The sequence below is a fragment of the Balaenoptera borealis genome, assembly GCF_965194805.1.
Source record: "Balaenoptera borealis genome assembly, chromosome: 2".
Lineage (NCBI taxonomy): Eukaryota > Metazoa > Chordata > Mammalia > Artiodactyla > Balaenopteridae > Balaenoptera > Balaenoptera borealis.
Genome location: NC_138867.1, coordinates 4,720,847 through 4,741,759, shown reverse-complemented (window position 1 = coordinate 4,741,759; position 20,913 = coordinate 4,720,847). Strand labels below are relative to the sequence as shown.

The 20,913-nt window shown below is 49.0% G+C and overlaps 1 protein-coding gene and 1 long non-coding RNA gene across 7 annotated transcripts in view; one reads left to right on the top strand and one right to left on the bottom strand.

Annotated features, from left to right (window-relative positions):
* Positions 1–4,389, bottom strand: part of ADAMTS16 (ADAM metallopeptidase with thrombospondin type 1 motif 16) — a 160,340-nt gene extending 155,951 nt beyond the window's left edge. The window contains exon 1 of one of the 6 annotated variants that reach the window (XM_082380311.1): positions 12–4,389. In XM_082380311.1, coding sequence (XP_082236437.1) covers positions 12–143 — 132 coding nt within the window. In that variant the 5' untranslated portion in view covers positions 144–4,389. The remainder of the gene's footprint in view (positions 1–11) is intronic. The other 5 variants (XM_082380313.1, XM_082380312.1, XM_082380310.1 and 2 more) reach the window with 5 other exon arrangements.
* Positions 1–20,913, top strand: part of LOC309623421 — a 720,194-nt gene that overhangs the window by 636,206 nt on the left and 63,075 nt on the right. The gene's annotated exons all lie outside the window — the stretch shown is intronic.

Here is a 20,913-nt window from a genome sequence, read left to right as displayed (position 1 = left end):
CGGGGACTCACCTGCACACCCACCCGCGCCAGCAGCAGCAGGCAGAGCGCCGCGCAGCCGGGGGCCCGCATGGCCGAGCTGCCCCGCCCGCCCTGCGCCCGCAGCCGGCGCTGCGCCCCCGCGGCGAGGACGCACGGCTCCATCCAGGGGCGCTCGCAGGGGCCCGGGGCCGCGGGATGCTGCCCAGCCGCGCGACCGTGCAAGCGGGCACCGAGGACCAGCCCGACCGGCGCGCAGGACGGTGTCCCGCAGTCACTGCGCCGCCCGCGCCGGGGTTATTACTGCGGCTCCGCGGCGCGCTGGGGGCGGAGTGGCGGCCGCGGCGGCGGGGGCGGCGGCGGAGAACCCGCCCGCACCGTGGGAGAGCGGGGGAGGGGGAGGGCGAGGGCAGGGCAGGGGAGGGCGACGAAGCGAGGGGAGAAAGGAGGGGGGCGACAGAGGCGCGAGGGGAGGAGAACCGGGGAGAGCCCGGGCGCTCGCTGGCCCGCGGTCAGCGCCTCGCCGGCCGTCCCGGGGGCACGCGGGTGCAGAGGGGGCCGCGAGCGCGGGGCGGCGGCGTCAGCAGGTCGGGCCGCCGGCTCTGCTCCCCGGACCTGCGGTCCACGCACGGCTGCACTGGCTGGCACCTCGCCGCGCTGCGCCCCGCTCTTCCCGATGCCCGCTCCCGAGGGCCGGAGCGGCGCATCCAATGGCCGGACACCTGCCGCCCGCCGGAATGCGGCAGAACGGCGCCTGGGTCCCGCTGGGTCCGCCTTCCCACCCCGTGGGGAGATGGGCTGCGAAACAGGGGTGCCAGGACTTCCTTAGGGATGCGCGGATCTGAGTATACACGAATGTGCTTTTCTCTCGAGTCTGTGAAGTGATGGGGGACGAGGGGGGTCGAGGAAGCTTCGTCCTCCTGGGATGTAGCTGCGCTCCTGGCCCCGGGGTCTGGGCAGCAGTTGACTGGCCTGTGCGGGGGCTGCCATCGATCGCGGAGGCTTTGCGGTCGCGGGTTGGTTCCGGCCCAGGCCGGGGACTGCGCCGTCGTGCTACCAGCGCCAGGAGTCTGAGGGAGCAGCGGAGGCGCGTCCACCGGTCCGGCTACAAGCCCAGCTCGTGTTCTACACCTGTTGATGGCATGTGTGTGTGAACGCACGTGCGCGCGTTTCAGTGTCAGCACGCGCGTATATGAGCTGGGTGTAGGCGAATGTGCATCAGCGTCGGCTTGCGTGTCCCCCCCGTGCACGTGTGTGTGCTGGAGCTTGAGTGCACGCCTGTGCCAGTGCGTGTTCTCAGGCACGTGTCCCGCCTGAGACCACTCTTCTCCACTGACTGTTCCCGCTCTCCTTGACCTCTTCCCTCCTGCAGGTCCGAGGAGTCTGGGCTCCTGCTTCATGGTTCCAGTGTCCTTCATATTCAGTTAAGCCCAGCTTGGCCGGTTTTGCACATTTTGGAAAGGATGGAGAGGGAACTGGTGGCAGGGGTCTCAGGCCTCCTTTGCCCAGCTCGCCCTGAGCCTGTAGGTGCCTCTTGCTTCTGGCGGTCCTGCAGCGCCAGGCATCATGGGCGGGGACAGTGGGACCCTCTGGCTGTGCAGGGGCTCCAGCTCCATCTCTCTCTCATATTTGTTTACTTGAAAACACTCTTCAGAAGTGGGAGAATTTTTCCATAAAGGCTTCCCTGGGGGTGTGTGTGGCGTTAGAACTCCCTCCCCGCTCCACACACACACGCACACAGTTCCTGATTAGTGTCTGCCAGACTGGAGGCTGGCAAAGGTTCTGCAGTAGGCAGAGGGTCATTTTGTCCTGAGTTCAGGGCATTGCATGCTTGGTAAACGAGGGTCTCAAATTATCGCTGATTGTGTCGAATGTAGCTTGCAAGGGAATCAGATTTTCCAAGTCTTACCGAGGATCACATGAGGACACCCAGGGGCTCTCTTTTTATAAGTTCAACAGATGGAATGAAAGAAGAATAGCTGGTATAAAAGGGTTCACTTTTAGGAATGTTTTTCCCTTTTTGAATACAACCAAAATGAATCTTTCCGTTGTGAAGAAAGAAACAATATCCTTTACAAGGATGAACATTTTCCAGTTTTTTTAGCTGTTCACTGAATTCAATGCTCTGAATGACTCAGATAGAGGGCAAACTACAGCCCCGGGGGCCAGGTTGGGGGCTGAGGTGAAGGAAACTGGTGGACCAGGTATAAAAAGGCCATAGAACACGTGGAACCCATTTGTGATTTATAATAAGATGTTATATTTGGTCTTCCTCCAATTTCTGGCAAAGAGCTCTCCAAACTTGGAATTTCCTGAGTGCAGAGAGCAATAAAGGTGTCGTTTGTTATGTTAATGAGATGACTTTGCACCAAAATTGAGGCCAGTTGCCAGGGGACTCAACCATGTGATTAGAGGGTTGGAACTTTCATTCCCACCCCCTGACCTCCAGGGAGGGAAGAGGGGCTGGAGTTTGAATCAGTTGCCAATGATCAATGATTTAATCAAGCAGGCCTATGTAATGAAGCCTCCATAAAAACCCAGAAGGACCAGATTCAGAGCTTCCAGGTTAGTGAACAGGTGGAGTTTAGGGGAGAGTGGTGCCTGGAGAGGGCATGGAAACCCCACACCCTTTCCCATACCTGCCCTAAGTATCTGCTTCGTATGGCTGTTCCTGAGTTATATCCTTTTGTAATAAACAAGTAATTGGTAAGTAAAATGTTTCCCTGAGTTCTGTGAGCCAGTCTATCAAATGAATGGAACCCAAGGAGGGGGTTGTAGGACTCTCCCATCTATTGCTGGTGGGTCAGAGGCACAGGTGACAAGCTGGACTTGCCATCAGCTTCCCGGGTGAGTGGGGTTAAGAGCACTGTTCCCTGACCCATGGGAGGTCAGACTGGGCCAGGCCCCATGACACTTTCCCAAAAAGTGGTTGACAGGCTTAAAAGTAGAAAGAATACCTCTACAGTGTGAAAAATAGCATATTAAGAAACAAAAAAAGGAAATTTTTGATGCAAGAAACTTTGGATTCCTAAAGGGAAAGGTTAGGACAGGGCAATGTGTCTTATGGATTATGTGAAACTTAGATCTTGCCATGAAGCCTGACTTCGTACAACTTTAAGAATCAGGCCATCCTGGAAGAATGCTCTTCCGAAATTGTTGGCCAGGCATAACACAGCCCCTGTGTTTCCTTGACATCCCATATGGTCCTGGCTGAACCTGAGCCACTCAGCTCCCAGGGCCAACAGGGTTACACGCCCTCAATCTGTGGGCCCAGATGCCTCGGACCTAACCAGACAAAAATCAGCTCGCTGATTCTGATGCTGGTTCCGTTCCTGGCTACACTCTAGAACCTGGGTTCCTCCACGTTGAGACTTTACTTTTCTTAGGAAAAGGAAGAAAGGAAAATTGGGAACCAAGGAAGACAAACAATACTGGATTCCTGAATTCAAAATGTGGCTTTTGTAAGCTCTTTCCTGTTAAACACATAGAAATTTAGCTCAAATAATAATAATAATACTTTCATTATATAAAATATAATCATTTAGTATTAAAATAATATGATAGATGTATTATAATCATTAGTATCCATTAACTGTTTGTTATTAGTTTCGTTGGTAATTGACACCCCCTCCTGCAGTGAGGCCCCTGATCCCCCCCAGTGCTGAAGCTGTTCGTAAGGTAACCAGTGCCAGAAGATCCATCACTTGGAAACCTTGGTTAATAAGACTCAGCATTTGTTCCCCTGTGTCATCTGGTCCAGAATTACACTGGCTTCTGCTAAACATATTTGCTTCTAATGATTCCACAGGTAAAATCAGTGTTGAAGGTGGGTGTATCTGCTAGCTATCCCTACACAAGAAAACACCCCATAACTTAAAATGAGAACCATTTCTTTTTGCTCAAGGACTATATGCTGGTTGGTTATCTGGTGGTGCAGACTAGGCTTGCTGATCTTGGCTGCGTTTGCTCATGAGTGCTGAGTGAATTGTGGATCAGGCATACTCACAGGGAGAATGCCATGTGAACATGAAGGCAGGGATTGGGCGATGCCTGTACCTGCCAAGGAATGCCAAAGATGGCCAGAAAACCGCCAGAAGCCAGGGGAAAGAGCATGGAATGGAATCTCCCTCACAGCCTCAGAAGGAACCAACCCTGTGGACACCTAGATCTGGGACTGCGGGCCTGATAACCAGGAGACAATACGTTTCTGCTGTTTAAACTGCGCAGTCTGTGTGCTTTGTAATGGCAGCCCCAGAACTAGTGCAATCAGTAAGTTCTCTATGGACCAGGAAGGAATGTCAAGTTGAAATTCTAACATGAGTATCCACACGTGGCCCTCTTTCCATCCCAAGGCCCAAGTAACAAGATAACAACTGAATCCAGCGGCTGGAGGAGCTCAAAGAATACCACCAGGGGCCTTTCAGCTGAGGGGCCGGGACAGTGGGCGAGGCACAGGGGGACATCTTTGAGCTCGGGGGGGATATAGTTCTTCTCAGTCGCCCTGTGTCCCCTTGGGGAGGGGGCCTGGATTGCCACTGTCCTCCTCGTGCGCCCAGGAGACCTATGAGCCCCGAGGTTTAGCCCCTCATCAAGGGAAGACGTTCCGGCTCATGCCACCTGGAACAAGCCTGCGGCTTTCCCCAACACCTGCAGTGCTCCCCTCCCAGTGGACCCCTCTGTGGAGGCGCGTGGAGCCCTGGCCCTGAGAAGGCTCCTAGGGCAGTGGTCCTCATCTGCTCTGCCTACAGCACCTCTAGAGGCTGCAGACCTCCTGATTCCCAGGCCCCACCATCAGAGAAGTATCGTGGGTGTGTGGTGGTGACTGGGCATCTGTGTTTGTAAAATCTTCCCAGAGGATCCTGTAAGCAGCCCAGGCTGAGACGGGGCGAGGGCGGTGCCTCTCACCACCTGCTCCCTGGGGAGGGGGGTCCGGGAGGGCGACAGTTGGGGTCCTCCCGAGTGTTCATCAGAGGGAGATGCCTGTGCGGCTAGGGTGTGTCCAGCTTCTGGGGTAGCTTGCTGCCATGGAAGTGATCCCACCCAGAAGTGTTTTATATGTGTGTGTGTGTGTGAGCCAGAGTGTGTGTGCACGTGTCTGTGAGCGCAGCGGTGTATGTGTGTGTGTGTGTGAGCCAGAGTGTGTGTGCACGTGTCTGTGAGCGCAGCGGTGTATGTGTGTGTGTGTGTGTGAGCCTGAGTGTGTGCGCACGTGTCTGTGAGCGCAGTGGTGTATGTGTGTGTGTGTGTGAGCCAGAGTGTGTGTGCACGTGTCTGTGAGCGCAGCGGTGTATGTGTGTGTGTGTGTGTGTGAGCCAGAGTGTGTGTGCACGTGTCTGTGAGCGCAGCGGTGTGTGTGTGTGTGTGTGTGTGTGTGAGCCAGAGTGTGTGCGCACGTGTCTGTGAGCGCAGCGGTGTGTGTGTGTGTGTGAGCCAGAGTGTGTGCGCACGTGTCTGTGAGCGCAGCGGGGTGTGTGTGTGTGTTTGAGCCAGAGTGTGTGTGCACGTGTCTGTGAGCGCAGCGGTGGTCTGGTTTGAGGGTGCGTGCGTGTGTGTATATTCATCCATCCACCTATCATTTAAAGTAAGTTATCAAGTAATGTGTATATTGCTATTTGATACCTTTAATTCTAAGAATAATTCTAGAGAGAAAGAAAATGGGTGGGTCGTAGCTCTTTGGGAAGCAGAGGCACTGGGGAGGAAGGGGGCCTGCTTACCTGAGTAGTGGGTTTCAGTTCCGGGCCAGTGCATGACTCGTTCAAACAATCCAATCACGATCCCCCTTGGGACCCGGGGACAGCCCACCCTGTGGATACTATGACACCTGCCTCCCCACAGCCCTGATGGTCGACTCTGTTCCTGGTGGGGCCCTGCGTGGTGTGAGGTGTCCTCCTCCCAGGGCTGTGAGTAGGAATGGCTGATAAATGCTGCCCATCTCACCTGCCCAGGCTGGGCGTCCTGTGTCAGGCTGTCCTGTAACCCTGGGGCAGGAGTCCCTCCCTGAGGGATGGAGCGAAGTGGAGGTGAGGAAATGCACATGTGCAGACCTCCTTTTCAGGTTTAGTTTTTGGTCTTTGGCAACTTTGTAAAATTAACCAGAAAAATTTCCAAATGAGTGTTTCAAACAAACAGCAATTTTCTATGCCTCCAAGATCTGAAAATACACACTTATGAAATTATTGGGGTCTGATTTATGTTCTGGAGGGAACTTTTTGCCTAATTATTCAATGTTTTTTATTGTTCATGGACTATTCTGTTTTCCTCCTACTTCTTGAAGCAACTTTTCAATTTATGTGTTCCTAGAAAATAGTTAACTTCATCAAGATTTTCAATCATTTTAGAATAGCTTCTTTTGCCCCTTCCTGTTATAATTAGCTACTCATTACTCATGATCAATTGTGAATAGTTATCTACTTACTGAGAATCCATCATGGAGCTTCCTTCTTCATTGAACTTATAACTCAGGGAAAAGACAAACTTTGAACTAGTACTTTCCAGGGAGGTTGCATTTTATGAAGAAGTACAGGAGGCTGTGTGAATGATGATGTTACCTCTTATTTTTCTGTACTTTTAGACTTGAGATATTTTTTAGGGGTACATCTATTAATGTGGGCTTCTTTGGAATGATTTTGCCAACACATCATTACACTGTTAAGGTAGATATATTGGTTTTTCCTATTTAACCTTGTAGGTTAAATTCCCCCCTAGTTTTGATCAGTAGACTTTTTATTCTCATCTGCATTTCCTCAGTTGTGAAATTCATTTTTCCCAATTTAATGCTTCTTAAATTGGGATTGTGTCTTATCACCTCAACATATATTTAACATTATAGAGTACCTTCCCAACCTCCTCCCTACCCTCTCTCCCATCACTAGTGTTACACTCCTGGTCCCATGGTATCCTAGCTCAGAGGCTATCTGACACCCCTCCAAGTCCCAATTCTGTCCCATCTGATGCACAAACCAGTCATCCACATGCTTTGTTGAGCATCTTCTGACATCAATTTGATCTTTCTCTTCTATTTCCTGTATTATGTGAAATGTGTTAAAGTTTACTTTTTGATTTTTTTTCAGGGTGCTGCTTCTACTTTTAACTTGTTCCACTTGCTGTGTTTATAATTCATTACTACATAATTTGTTTTCATGACCAACAAGTATTTGTTAAATGAGCAAATTATTCTCTATATTTTTTTACTTCCATGTTGATCTCTTATTTCTTCATGACTTTGTGTTTTTGTTTTAGAGAAGGCAGGTTTCTCCTTGGATAGGGGGTAACTAGAGTTGATGAAACTTTCTTCTGGCTCCTAAAGGAGGTCATTTCCACATAGACACTCTACCTCTGAGTCTCCCAAATGCTGTTTCCCTTCCACTGCTGTGCAGGGCCTTTTGTGCTCTGCTTCAGTCATGTCTTTGATCTCTGTGTATCCAGAAGTGGGAGCTGTCCGCCACTCACGGTTGTGTGCGGCCAGGCTGGTAGGATCACCTGTGCCCTCATCTCTAGCCATCACTGTCACCCGTGATCTTCTTCCTACAAATACAGCTCGTTCTCCTCTGACTCCCACCTCTAACAAGCTTTCAGCAAGTGTACCTCTGCTTTACTGCCGTGATGTCTCCCCAGTACTCTGAATCATTCTAGAACATAAAACGTTTTCATTCCCAATGTTTTGCTGCTGCCAGTTTTTCCATCTCTGCCTCTGGAATTCACCTCACATGTCCCAGCCTCTTCTTCACGCCATCCTCCTGCATGCTGCTCGTTTGATTTTTCTGAATGGACCCTCTGAATGAGAAGGGTCATGGTGTACTTTTGAAGGAGTTTGCGTAGAGAGTCGCAGGATCAGAATCAGGAAATAGATGGTAGATGCCAACAATGTGGAGAGAGACCAATAGGGGCTAATTTATCAGAAAACAGGTGAGAAGTGATGGTGGCCTTGACAAGCACAGTGACAATGGGGTTGTGGAAAAATGGACTGATGTTAAGTTTATTTAAGAAATAGGATTGGCAGAAGCTGGAAATTAGGCAATGCACACAAATGAAAACAAGTTGAGAGTAATCAAGTTATTTTGAGTAAGTGCTTCTGTGAATAGGACAGACAATAGTGAATGTAGGGCAGAGTGTTAGATTTTATGGGTTAGTAAAACTTCCAAATGAAAATTCTAAAGGAAACCCAACATGGGGTTGCCAGCCTTTCATTTTCCTAAGGTAAGATGAAATATGGTAAGTGTGTTATCTCAGAATTAAGACTTCCGTCTAAATTGAATGACTTTAACTTAATGAAATGCCCATTAGGTTGACCCGATTGTTTTCATTCACCACTAACCATCATGACTGTAAAACAGTTAAAGAAATGAAATCATGACGAGCAGAAAGTGTTGAGTAAGGGAATATCCGTAGTGTTTCCACTTGACAGAGGCTATAAAGTTCAAGGAGAATCTGGGAGGCAAGAAAAGACACTAGAATGAATTCCATCTGGAAAAAAATCACTGATGAAGGCTCTCAGGACTGCCTCTGTGCTTCTCAGTGGTCTCCTGGATCCTGTTTCCAGAAGACATCTCCCTGGTTTCTATCCGGGAATCTTCCCTCCCGTCTTCCTGAGGTAGAAACAATTAGAACAAAACCCTTGCCTTGGCCACATTTGCTAGGCAGGGCTGCCCTTGCACGGTGCACACATTCTGGGTCTACACCTTGACCCAGTACCACCTTTGCCTCAGGCTCAGCTCTTCCTTTGCATGTTCCGTGGACCTGGGAAAAGTATCCCCCAGAGCCGCAGCCACCTCCCAAAGTCTAAGTAGGAAGAAGCCTGAAGCTTGGCACCTCTTGTTCTTGCTTGATCAGTAAAACATGAGTTGGCACTGGTGGAAGAAATAGAATGGCCTCACAAAAACATCTGCCTCGGCTGAACGGCCTCCAAACCCACCAAATATTATAATACAAACCCCAAGTCCACCCAAACCCTCCTTACAAGTACACACTGCTCCCACAAATGAGGTCTATTTTGTAATTGTCAACATTCCCAGACATTAAATTTATCCCCCCCCCCACACCCAAAGTTTTGTCCTTCCAGCCCTTTTGAAAGGGGCAGCACCTACACAATGCCACGGGGACAAACAAAATTAAGGGCAAGTGCCCTTGGGAGTCTGGCACCTCCCAAGAGGGAAGAGGAAGGGAGAGATTATGGCGCCCATTTGCTCTTCCAAAATCACCAGACCTATGTCTCTCCTCCTCCTGGGAAGCATTGAGTGCAGACGGAGTGGAGAGTCAGGAAGGCTGTGCTTCCCAGAGCTTCCTTCAACGTGGAAGGAGATGGGGAGGAGTATCCCCTTTCACAGGTGTGGGAAGGGGAACACAGTTCAGAATTACTCTTATTCCAAGGAATTTCTTGTTGTTTAACATGCCCTGTGTACAGACTGTGTCACTGTGTCAATGAAGCATGACAGTAACTGAGAGGTCGTTCCCATTAAATTTAGGAAAAAACGTAGCAACCTGAGTCTTGAGGAGGCACAAACAGAAAGGAAATTTAACCAGAACATGGCTTTTCAAACAGTATGAGGTGATGAGTCACTTTTTTTCTTCTCAAACTGTAGCAGACACACAAATACAAACTTTATATTCTAATAAAATAAGGATTACTAGAGCAATGAAATGAAGTAGACATACCATATCCAATCCTTTTTTAAATTCATTGATTCATGTGATAGTAAAAGGCTCTGAATTGCTTTGAAGGCTCCTGGATGCCACTTGCCGCCTCTGCATTTTCCACGTCACAGAGCTGTAAGCATCAGTCCACCACCCTTGAATGTTCTGGAAAGCAGCACAGCAGGAGTAGATACCAAGTGCACCGTGCAGCCAGGGAGGGGTCCAGGATCCACCCATGGACCCGTGTCTGTCATCTCCGTGCCTGGCCTGGGCCACTTGGAGCGAGGCACCTGCAGCAAACATCTCACCCCATCTCTCTTCTTGCCCATTTCCCTTCTGTAAAAGTCAGTTTTGTTCTTTTCCAATGTCATCCTTCTTTCCCACCCCCCGATTCCCTTTATCTTTCAATATTAATTTTGCCGGGAATCCTTCAGTAAATTCCTGATTGCAGCCCTAACAGGGGCTGTCTCCACTCCTTCCTCCCATGCCGAGAATCGCCCTCTGTCCTTACCATCCTGTTAAGGTGCTCCTTCAGCCTCTTTCCAGCTGACCTCGGCTCTCTGGGCCTCAGTTTTTTTACACAGCAACCAGAGTGACAGCAGCGGCTTGCATATGTGTGAGGGTTCCATGAAATAATCTAAACACACAGCACAGAATCCCTGCACCCCTCTTTGTCCCCCTGATACCACAAGGACTGGAGCCAACACGGAGCAAGTGTCCTCAAGGAAGACGACGGAAGAATTGAACTCAAGTCAGACTATCTTTGGGGAGGGATACCAGGAGCAAATAGTGAACATTTGACAAGGTATTTCTGTTCCCCACCTTATGACAAAGTTGACTTGGATAGAATGTCCAAACCACAGTGCATTTTTTCTTTCAAACATGGCACTCTGTGATCTGGCATTTGCTTTGGCAGAGGAGAGGTCCAGAGGCAAATTCAGTCTTATTTTCTTGGTGGCCTGTTTGGCTCTTCAGCCTGGATCCTCATGGAATCATCATGTGTCTTTGTCCTTATGTTTTTTTCAAGATGTGGCTGGCTGTGCATTTTGTCATTAATTTTGCCTGGAACATCATAAATGTATAGATTTTTTTCAGCTTTGAAGAGATCTAGATACTTACGTATTTATTATTTGGAAGATATGCTATTACATGAGTAGAGTTTAGCATTAAAATAGGTAAATAGAGAGCTTAGGTAACTGCTTACATTACAAAATGACAAAGACCATTATTGAAAAATAAAGTGTATCGCCATATGTATGTCTGACTAAATAAGATTGATAAAAATTCTATTCTACTGGTAGTATTAACATAGACTGCTTTCTTCATGACTTTGAATATCAGAGAATTAAGCTAAAATCCTTTTGAAAAGTGAAAAGTAAATAGTGGTGGTAAAAATAAAAAGAATACATGGGAAGAGAAAAGTAAAGAGATTTTGAGTACATGGAAAAAAACCCAGAGAATAACAACAGAAAAATGAAAATCAGAAAATATAGGTGTGACAACAGAAGATGTAAAAGAATTATATCAACACTCACAATAGGTTAAATTTGCTTATTATAAAACAAAGTCTTAGATTTCGTTATGGACCTAAAACTCAATCACATACTCTTAAAAGTGCATACATACTGCAAAGGAAAACTGATATAATGAATTAAGTATTAAATTAATATAAACTTAAAATATTTGTCAGGTAAGAATAATAAAATGGAGAATCCCAGAGTGCATTTCCTATCCCACCTGAGACTTTATTTTCCCATCTGTGTAATGGACATGATAAAACCAGAACCTACTCCAGAAGGTTGATATGAGGACAGACAAAGTTAATATTTATAAAGAATTTAGAACAATGCCTGGAATGTAGAAAATGATGTAAAAGTTTAATAGTACTTTAACTTAAATGCATTTTAATGCATGTAAATGAAAAATAATGCATATTATTTTGAAAAAATAAAACAAATGAAAAAAATAGTTGGCAATATCAGATCAGTAAAGACCAAGTTCAACATGAATATCATTTCCTTTGCTTTAAGTCTTGCTTCCAAATCCAGTTGATTTACATGGGAAATAGTTACAGTGATCCTTCCAGAATAAAGATTGCATCTCTTGAATAGAGTTCAGCGTTTCTGCAGACCCAAGACCAAGAACTGCACAGCCAATCTGATGTGACAAATTGGATTTGTTTTTCCCATATCACATCTCATTTGTAAAGACTTGGATAACTGGAAAAGCTGCCCCTCAGACTCACACAAATTACAGAGGAAGAGAATCCAGTTTTTATCTTTGCAAAAGGGAAAAGTATGGATAATTTTCAGAGATAAAGAATCTCATCTACAATGTTGCAAACACCACAGTTTGTGCTGTGCTTAACGCCCTGGGTCAGATTCAAATGGGAAACCGTGCCTTGGACAACTAATTAACAACATGATTCTGTTATTGAGCAATTTTATTTCAGTTGTCTCATTCTATCTTCATGAGATGAAAAAATCCAAGTTCCCAAATTACATAATTCCAAATCAGTAACCACGTGACACTACTTTACAGACAGAAACCAGAGTATTTATCATTACTTTATTAAGGTTGCTTTTATGAACAAAACTAGCTGTGGGTCTGTAAAATCACTAAGATACAAAAGTTTCCATTGATTCCTGATAACTAAACAATCATATCTTTGGGGAAATTTGAGTTCACAATTGTTACTTCTTAATAATTCAAATAAAAGCTTCTCACTCTCTAACTTTCTCTACCTGTTCCCTCAAAAGAACCGATGAATTTGGCTAATGTCTCTGAAAGGTCTTTAAGCCACATCCAGTGTGATAAGCATACAAATCTGATAGCATACTTCAATACAATTTGGGATTCAAATATAAACTCAATATATAATAATGAAGGCCAATTAAATCAATGGAAATGTAGATTCTGCTTTTTCAAACTGCCTCAAACATTTGACAGGCCCCTCTTAGCAGGGACAAGCATGGGATTAGACACTGAGAAGTCACTTTGTAGAAGAAAAGCACTGTTGATTAGTCTTGGGAAACATCGTTCTCATGTTTTCCTATCTTTCCATGGCAGAAGGTTTGCTCACAAACACCTCTCTCAGAACAGATAATCGCGTCCTATCTGCTCACCCGGCTTTATTCTCTTCTTCCTCTTCCTTTGCCTGGTACCACAGCCTCTGTTGGCCGGGTGGCTCGCTTATTGATCACCTTTTCTCTGGAATGCCGTGCTCACTGCTATCTCTCCCACCCAGAGGGGCCCAGCACGCCATAGGGTTCAATGCCTGTTAGTTACCTGGATGGTAGAACAGATCTACTTTCAAGTTTCCTTTTACCTTTTATAGTTCTCAGGAAAATCCATGATTCTCTCCCTCCTGAACAGTCGAAGAAGAGCTGGTATCTTCCAGCCTGTCCTGAAAAACTCCAAACTCTGCCCCAGTGATAGGCGGAAAGTACAAGCCTACTGTGTATATTTCAGCATGGAAATTGTTGGAAGGATGACATTATTTTTCTGCCCAGAGACGGAGCAGCTGGCATGGAAGAAGTTGTCTTCCCAGGTGGAATGCTTATAAACTGTGGACATTTAATCTCTGTGTCCTTTCTCTCCTCCATATGCTCGGCAGTGAGCACAGAGAGGAGAATCTGAAACTTTGTGTCTTAGAACACGGAGTGGATTTAAACCTCTCAATTCAAAATCTGCCCACATATTTAAAAAGATTTGGGCTTCTTCTTTGTCATGCTTCCGGGTTAGACAGGAGAGGAAAGGTTGATCAGATTCCAGGAAAGCATCTAAACCAGGGAGGCTCAGGGGCTGGTTGACCTCAGGGGTCACCTGGCAAGGGGACACCAGTGCTCAGAGCTGGGCCACGCGGACCTCAGATCAATTCAGAGCAACCTGGCAAAGCCAAGACAGGCTCTAGGGCTGGAACAAAGAGCACAGAGGCAGATGCTAAGAGCAAAGGCCCATCGGAAGATCAGAGCACAGGGCAGGTTTAACAAGAGAGCCCAGGGGCCAGGTGGAGATGATAGCTATGAAAGGAAGAGTTTCTGCCCTTTGAGATGCTGTGAGATTCTGAGGAAGCAGCAGTTGGGCGTCCCCTGCACTTAGAGACTTCTCCTCCTGTTGTATGTCTCCTGATCTAAGCACCATGTGCGGTTTTTGATACAAGTGCCAACAAGCTGGGGACTCAACAGTCATACAATAAGATAGGTTTGCAATTCCATAATAAAATCTCCCTCCCTAGATTCATGCCCAAACGTGGCACCGAATCACAGAGTACACAGTAGGGTGGGTGCAGTTGTCAAGAATTCCTGCCCAGTTCCGTGAACCCGTTATGTTTATAAGGATCTGGACGTGGACTTGATCATGCTTTCCTGGCCAGTTCAGGTTTACCTTTCCTTAGGAGCCCGTGGAAAGTAGGCACGGGGAGGTTCCTCTGTATGTCCTAGAGTTTGCTGTAAAGTGAAAGAAATGTGCGTGTGATGAGCTTTGGGTTAAGAGAGAGGCAGTAAACAGAGAGAGACTGTCTTTACTGGGGAGCAACCTACCAAACTGAGCTCCGTTATGGCGGCTCGTAGCTCGTAGCTGAAGGAAGTGGGAAGAACAACGCGTGAAGAGTGTCTGGGATCTCACCCAGATCCTTTAATTGGCCTCCAGTCCCTGCACACATGGCCACCATCCAAAATACCACGCTTCTGGCCTGCGTGTGACTCCCAGGCTCAAGCCTAAGCCATCTGCCTTAACTCTCAGCCTGTTCCCATGGTTCCTGACCCTGGTCGGGTCGGGGTCCTCAGAAGCAGCCCCTACACAGCCTCCTTCATCCCTCTCTTTGCACTCCACCCAGGTCCTCTCTGACTCCCACCAACAATCACTACCAGATGATGAGGTCCAGCCTGACTCACAAGCCTGCCTGAGCCCCAGACGCCTCTCCTCGGCCCCTGGGTTCATTCCAGCCCTCGCCCGCCAGCCGCATGCCAGGTAATGTGATTTTGTGAGCTTGAGGAGACAGAGGAAAACGTGCATGTCCTTGACCCCGGGGACTTTAACTCCCCTGTCCTCCCATTGTTTCTCCTTCATGCCACTTAACAATGAGTGTTGCAATCTTTTCTGTACCAAAGAAATTCCATTTATTGACAGTAACTAAGGTGCTTAGATGGGGACCTGATTTTTCCCTCACCCTCCCCTGCAGCCTCCCAGACTGGGTGTGCATTTTACAGGTGGTCCTGCCGCTGCCCGGGAGTGAGCAGGCAGGCTGGCACCTGGCCCCGCAGGATGGCCACGCATTGCAGAGCAGACCGGTCAGTGCAGGTCGGAGGAGGTCCCCTGGCCAGCGCTCACAAGAGGCAGTGACTTCATGCATATTCCTGACAGCCGCGTCCCGCACTTCTCAGTGACATCACTCGTGTCCAGAGAGCACGCCGTTCTGTCGGGGCTTCATCCCAGCCGTGTCCCGGGGACATGCGTGGCCAGACCCCCGAGCACCCTCTGAGGACACCCTCCTCCGACACCCCTAGCTCCAGGCCTGCGTCCGCAATCAGTCCTGCACCCTGCACCCTCTCTCAGCCTTGGCATTTAGCCACGTGCCCTGCCTGCCGCAGCCTGCAGGACTGCAGATGTGTCCTCTGGCACAAGCCTGTCTAGGGGCCTCAGGAGGCGTGACCTTGAACCACCCAGTGCTTGCCCTTGCGCCAGCGCGGAGGTGGGGGAACCGCCTTGTCTCTGGAGCATACTGGGAGGCAGGTACGGGGGCGGCTCAGAGGCTGTGGACGCTGTCAGGGGTCAGGTTCAGGAAGTAGAAGGGACACAATCTAGCCTGAAAGACATCTAGTAGTTTGAACTCTAGACAAATCTAAATGCAGTGTCCTACTGTTCACAGCATGACCTGGGGAAGGGTCACACGGGTCTCAGACACGCAGGTTTTCATGAATATTCAAGTTGCTAGAACGGGTCTTGGAAGTCGAAGGCAAGGGAGAGGAAGTGTCCTCCCCAGGTGTGCCTGCAGAGATGGTGCAATAGGTCAGGGCTGTCTGGCAAATGCCCTGACGTGCTGGGGTCCAGGTGGCCCAGGTCTGTAGGTGAGCCCTCACCTCCTGGAATTCTCATGGCCGCCCTCCCACCCCAGGCTCTTTCTCTTTATCTCACCTGCAAACAAGAATGCACCTGCTTTAACACGCAGAGCTGCATAAAACCCCTGCAACTGGCAGGTGGCTCCGCAAATCGCTGCAGTGGCTCTAGCAGGGATGCGAGAATCATTTTTCAGTACAGGGGCGGCCGTAGGAGGGCAGCACTGGTGGCTGCGCCGGCCCCTCCCCGCCCCCCACGCTTACCACAAGGAGAAGCAGAGGGAGCGGCTTCCCAGGGGAGGACGTGAAGCGGCGGGGTGGCCATGGCAGCGCTTCCTCCCCAGGGCACCGTGTGGGTGAGGTGTCCCCCCTCCCCAGGGAGGAAGAGGGAGGAGCGGGGAGAAGCTGGGTGTGTTTTGTCCACACCTGTCCTCCTTGTAGATCCTCAAGTTACCCAGCAACACACAGCGCTGGTTCTCCCAACCTGGTCGATTTCAGATGAGGTCGGCGGCCATCAGAGGTGCGGCTGCCCCTGGCGAGTGATGGACAGGTCTGTGTCCACCGCTTGAGGCCATTTCCAGATGCGCCCCATCTCTCCTCCGGTCTCCCTGAGGCCGCTGTCCCCAGAAGGACGATGACACAGGTCAGGCAGCCCTTTAATTAGATTTCCTTCCTATCTGGCAGGATTCGATCATGAGACGGAAAGCACACAGTGATTTGAGCAGGAGGAGATTAACATAAGGAACTGTGGAAGCATGACTCAGTGGCGGCATGTGGAAAGGGGACTCCGTGTGGCACCCTTGGGCCGAGGAGGGAGCGACGTGGAAGGGGTTTTTCCCCCAAGGCTGGGATTCCAACCTCCTCAGAGAAGGAGAGGATGCAGCCCTGGGGGGTCGGGGAGTTTGCTGTGCTGTCCAGGCTGCATCTCTGGCCCGGTAATGGCACGAGGCCCCGGTTCCCGCGGATGCACTCGCTCACGCAGCCTCCCACCTGCCTGTGCAGGACGCCACATTCTGGGGCTCTGCAAACGGAAGCCGGAAAGTATAACAATTTGTGATTCACTCATTCACCAGCATCTCCGGAGCCCCTACTGTGTGCCAGGGCTTTCTCTGTGCAGAAGTGATCAGTGAATCCAGAGTCAGTGGAAGACCGTGGCCCGGTGCAGGGAGGCATATGTGTGTTTCTTGAGCCCATGGATGGGTCACGGCCTTACAGGATGTTAGTGTCCTCACAGCTTGCTGCTGTAGCCCTGAATGCCATTCGCAAGGAGGCTGGGGCCGCCTGCCCAGCACCACCCCTATGCCTGCACCAGACACCAGGTGACAGGAGGCTCTGGGACCAGACCGCCAGGCTGGGGTCCTGGCTCTGGGATTCCTGGATTTGTGGCTATGGGGGAATAGCTGTCCTTCTCTGGGCTGGTGGCAAGCTCTCAGAGCAGTGGATTAGTTTCCTGTTGCTGCTGTAACAAAGGACTAGCTGGGTGACCTAGAACAACACACATTCACTCTCTCACAGTTCTGGAGGCCACAAGTCCAAAGTCAGGTTCACTGGACTGAAATCCCTCCACTGTTGGCCTCTGGTCACTTGGCCTTTTCTTCTTCCATGTTTAGTCAAATCCCTCACTTCCCCCTCTTTTAAGGACATCAGTGTTTGCCTTTAGGGCCCATCTGAATAATCCAGGATCATCTCCCCATTTCAAGATCCTTGACTTCATCACACCTGCAAAGACCCTTTTCCCTTACACGGTAACATTCACAGGTTCCAGGGATTAGGACTAGAAATCTTTGGGGCCATTATTCAGCCAGCTACAAGCTGTGAGTGCTAAACGTGTTTTCTTTATTCTTTGTATTACCTGTGGTTTAGCAGGGCACAAGTGTTTTTCAAAGGAGTGCAATTCCCGTCCAACACCTGCTTCTGTAGATTCCCTGTCTGCCTCCTTCAGGCAAAGGACGGTGGTGGGGCCATCTAACAGTACTGCATGTGACCCACGCTGGGTTAGAGCCAAGGGCACACCTGTGAGGCCAGCACAGCCTGAGTCACGAACCCGCAGGGCTCACAGGAGGTTAGGGGCCCGCTGGGCTGCTCACTGAGGTCTGCACACTGGAGTGCTCTTGGCCCCTGGACCGGTAACCTGCGCTGCCGGGCCACACACGGAACCTGGAGCTTTAGGGGAACATCCCCTGGGTCATCCTTTCTCCTCCCGAGCTTGGGTCTCAGAGGGAGACAGCTGGAGATCTGAAGTTAGGTTTTCTACAGAGTAGGTGGGTGCAGATGAGGGGTCAAGTGGGGATTTATTCATACTTATGTGGAGAGTCCGACGCACATTCACACTCACACTCACACAGCCATCCTCAGAGGTTGTTCCGTCCCTCCAACAGGGACAGAGCCCACCCCACTAAGGGACAGAACAGGAAATCGACTCTGGAAAAGGGAACCCCAAGAGGGCGCAGAGCACACCAGGATGCTCTCTGTAAGCTGTCAGCATCAGCACCAGGAGGGATCTAAGAGGTGAGGGGTTGGGGAGGAGGTGGCCAGCCAGGGAGGGCCGGCCACACCCCTGATGTCTGGACTCCTGCCCTTGAGGGAACCCTTGGTGGCACTGGCTGGGAGCCGCAGGAATTTGAGAGCCTTATCAGGGATGGAAGTTGGTGGTCAGCCTCTGCTGGTCACCTCCAAGCCCGGTGGGTGGACACAGGAATTCTGAGCTAATTGGGCGGGACCACCCAGGCCTTGGAGCTGAAAAGTGCCGGCTTAGTGGACCGTGCAGCCTGGGACCTGAAACATGACACACACGCTGAGCAGTGATGCTTCGAGTGAGCATTGAAAGGGCATTCTGGGGACAGTGGCCACCAGAGCCCTGTGTTAAAGGCGAGAGCCAAGTTCTGGGGGGAGAAAAGGGTTTTTCCCAGAACTCTGAAACCTGGGCTGTAATCACTTAAAAGCAGAACACAGAGGCTTCAGCCTGGACTTTGTTATAAGCGGCGAGCAGGGAGGATCCAGAATTTGATCAAGAAGCGTTCCTACACCCTGGAAGGGGATAAGGACCTTTCCTGGTTAGTGGGGAAGCCGGAGGGGGTGGCCTAGTGGCCGGTGGGGCAGGAGGGAACTTCACCTCTAGTTGGGCTGGTTTTTTGAGACACCTTGCCGTAAAAGCTGCCTGGGTCATAGGAGAAATAGGGGTGCCCAAGAAGCCCAGGATTCCAGAGCAGAAGGGGCTCCCTGCCCATTCCTTCAGGAACTCAGTGCGGGGAGGGGTCTGCCTTACACAATGGCTCCTAGGCCCCTGAGCAGATGCCACCCCAGGAGGAGGGAGGGGGACCCTAGGGCAGTGAGCGACCCCAAAGGACCCGGCTGCTTATTTTCAGCTTCCATTGCTAAGGCACCTGTGATGCGGGTCGAGAATTCACTCTGGTTTTGTGTTTGTTTGCTTTTGTCCTTGCTATTAACCAGGGAAACTGAGGGCTTATACTGAAGGTGAACTCAGATTCAGAGGAAAAAGAAAAGCACATACTGAGTGAAGTAAGTCAGACAGAGAAAGACAAATATCATATGATATTGCTTATATGTGGAATCTAAAAAAGGGTACAAATGAACTTATCTACAAAACAGAAATAGAGTTATAGATGTAGAAAACAAATTTATGGTTACAAAGGGGTAAGGGGGGAGGGATAAATTGGGAGATTGGGACTGACATATACACAGTACTATATGTAAAGGAGATAACTAATAAGGACCTACTGTACAGCGCAGGGAACTCTCCTCAATACTCTGTAATGGTCTACATGGGAAAAGAATCTAAAAGAGAGTAGGTATATGTTTATGTATAACTGATTCACTTTGCTGTACACCTGAAACTAACACAACATTGTAAATCAACTATACTCCAATAAAAATTAAAAAAAAAAACCCAAAAGACCTAGAGGGGTGGGATAGGGAGGGTGGGAGGGAGGCTCAAGAGGGAGGAGATATGGGGATATATGTATACATATGGCTGATTCACTTTGTTGTACAGCAAAAACGAACACAACTTTGTAAAGCAATTATACTCCAATAAAGAGGTGAAAAAATATATAGAACATACTTGATGTGAATATCTTGATGTATAACAACACAATTAGTGACTTTGCTGAAATAAAAATATGAAAAATAAAATTTATGGAATAAATACGTACTTAAAAAACCCAGAAAGGCACATTTCCTCTGTACATCTTGGTTATTTCTGTTCATTTTAAACGTGCTACGCAGAGGTCCAGCTGACCCGTGGGTACTGGACACACAGCCCCTGGACACCCTTGGAGCCCCCATCTCAGGGCCTTCAGACGTCCAGCCTGGGTCCTCTGTCCCGAGGGCAGGGTCAGAGGGACGGAGCCCTGCTCTGTTGCTGGCCTGGGCCTGGACGAGGAGAGGCCTGGTGGAGCCCATGCTCTCTGTGGTTGTCTATACGGCCCCTCTGGACTTTTTCCTCTGGAACGTCCTTTTGTACCTGTAGAGTATTAAAAGACAGGGTGGGGAGATGTACAATTTGGCTGCTCACTGACTTTTTTTCCTTTTCCATCTTATCTCCTATTTCTGATCTCTGTTGACTTCCCAGAGCACATACTTGAAAAAGGAATGTTCCCAAGGACACCCATTGGGACATTACATGCTTTTCTGCTTTTTGGTGCAGTAAAGAGAGGTTGTGAAAACATGATCTGTGGAAATGCCTTTCTTGTCGGGGACCTGGCCCTTGGGTACTCGTCTTCCCCTTTCAACAATTTGCAGAGTCGGCATATAATTATATGATCCTTTTATCTCTGCAGTAGGCTGAACTGTGGATTATTGGTAAGGACAAAATTCTTACTAAGACTTGGTACATTTCAACAGATCTTTTCTAGAATTTTGCAACATGCTTCTGCTGCCATGTGCCTAGCTTGCCAAGTGAGTTAAATATAAAGTACGGTTGTCCTTTATCCTCTGTATCCTCTGTAATGGTGTCTACATGTCTTTCCAGCTAATGCAGTCCTCCTAGAGTGATCTGCTTCCCTGGGTTTATAACTGTCCCATATGGGAGATTCTGTTGTATAAATTCTATCTCCTGAATTGCTTTTTTTTGTATCAACTTACCAGCTGTCTTAAAATTTTACTTTTGGTTCTAGAGTAAAAAGAACTTCACATTGCTCAGTGAATATATGTAATAAACTAGTTTCCAAAATTGGAATATCACACATTTACCCTAGATTATTGTTGTGCTGTAGCCTTTAAGCTTTAAT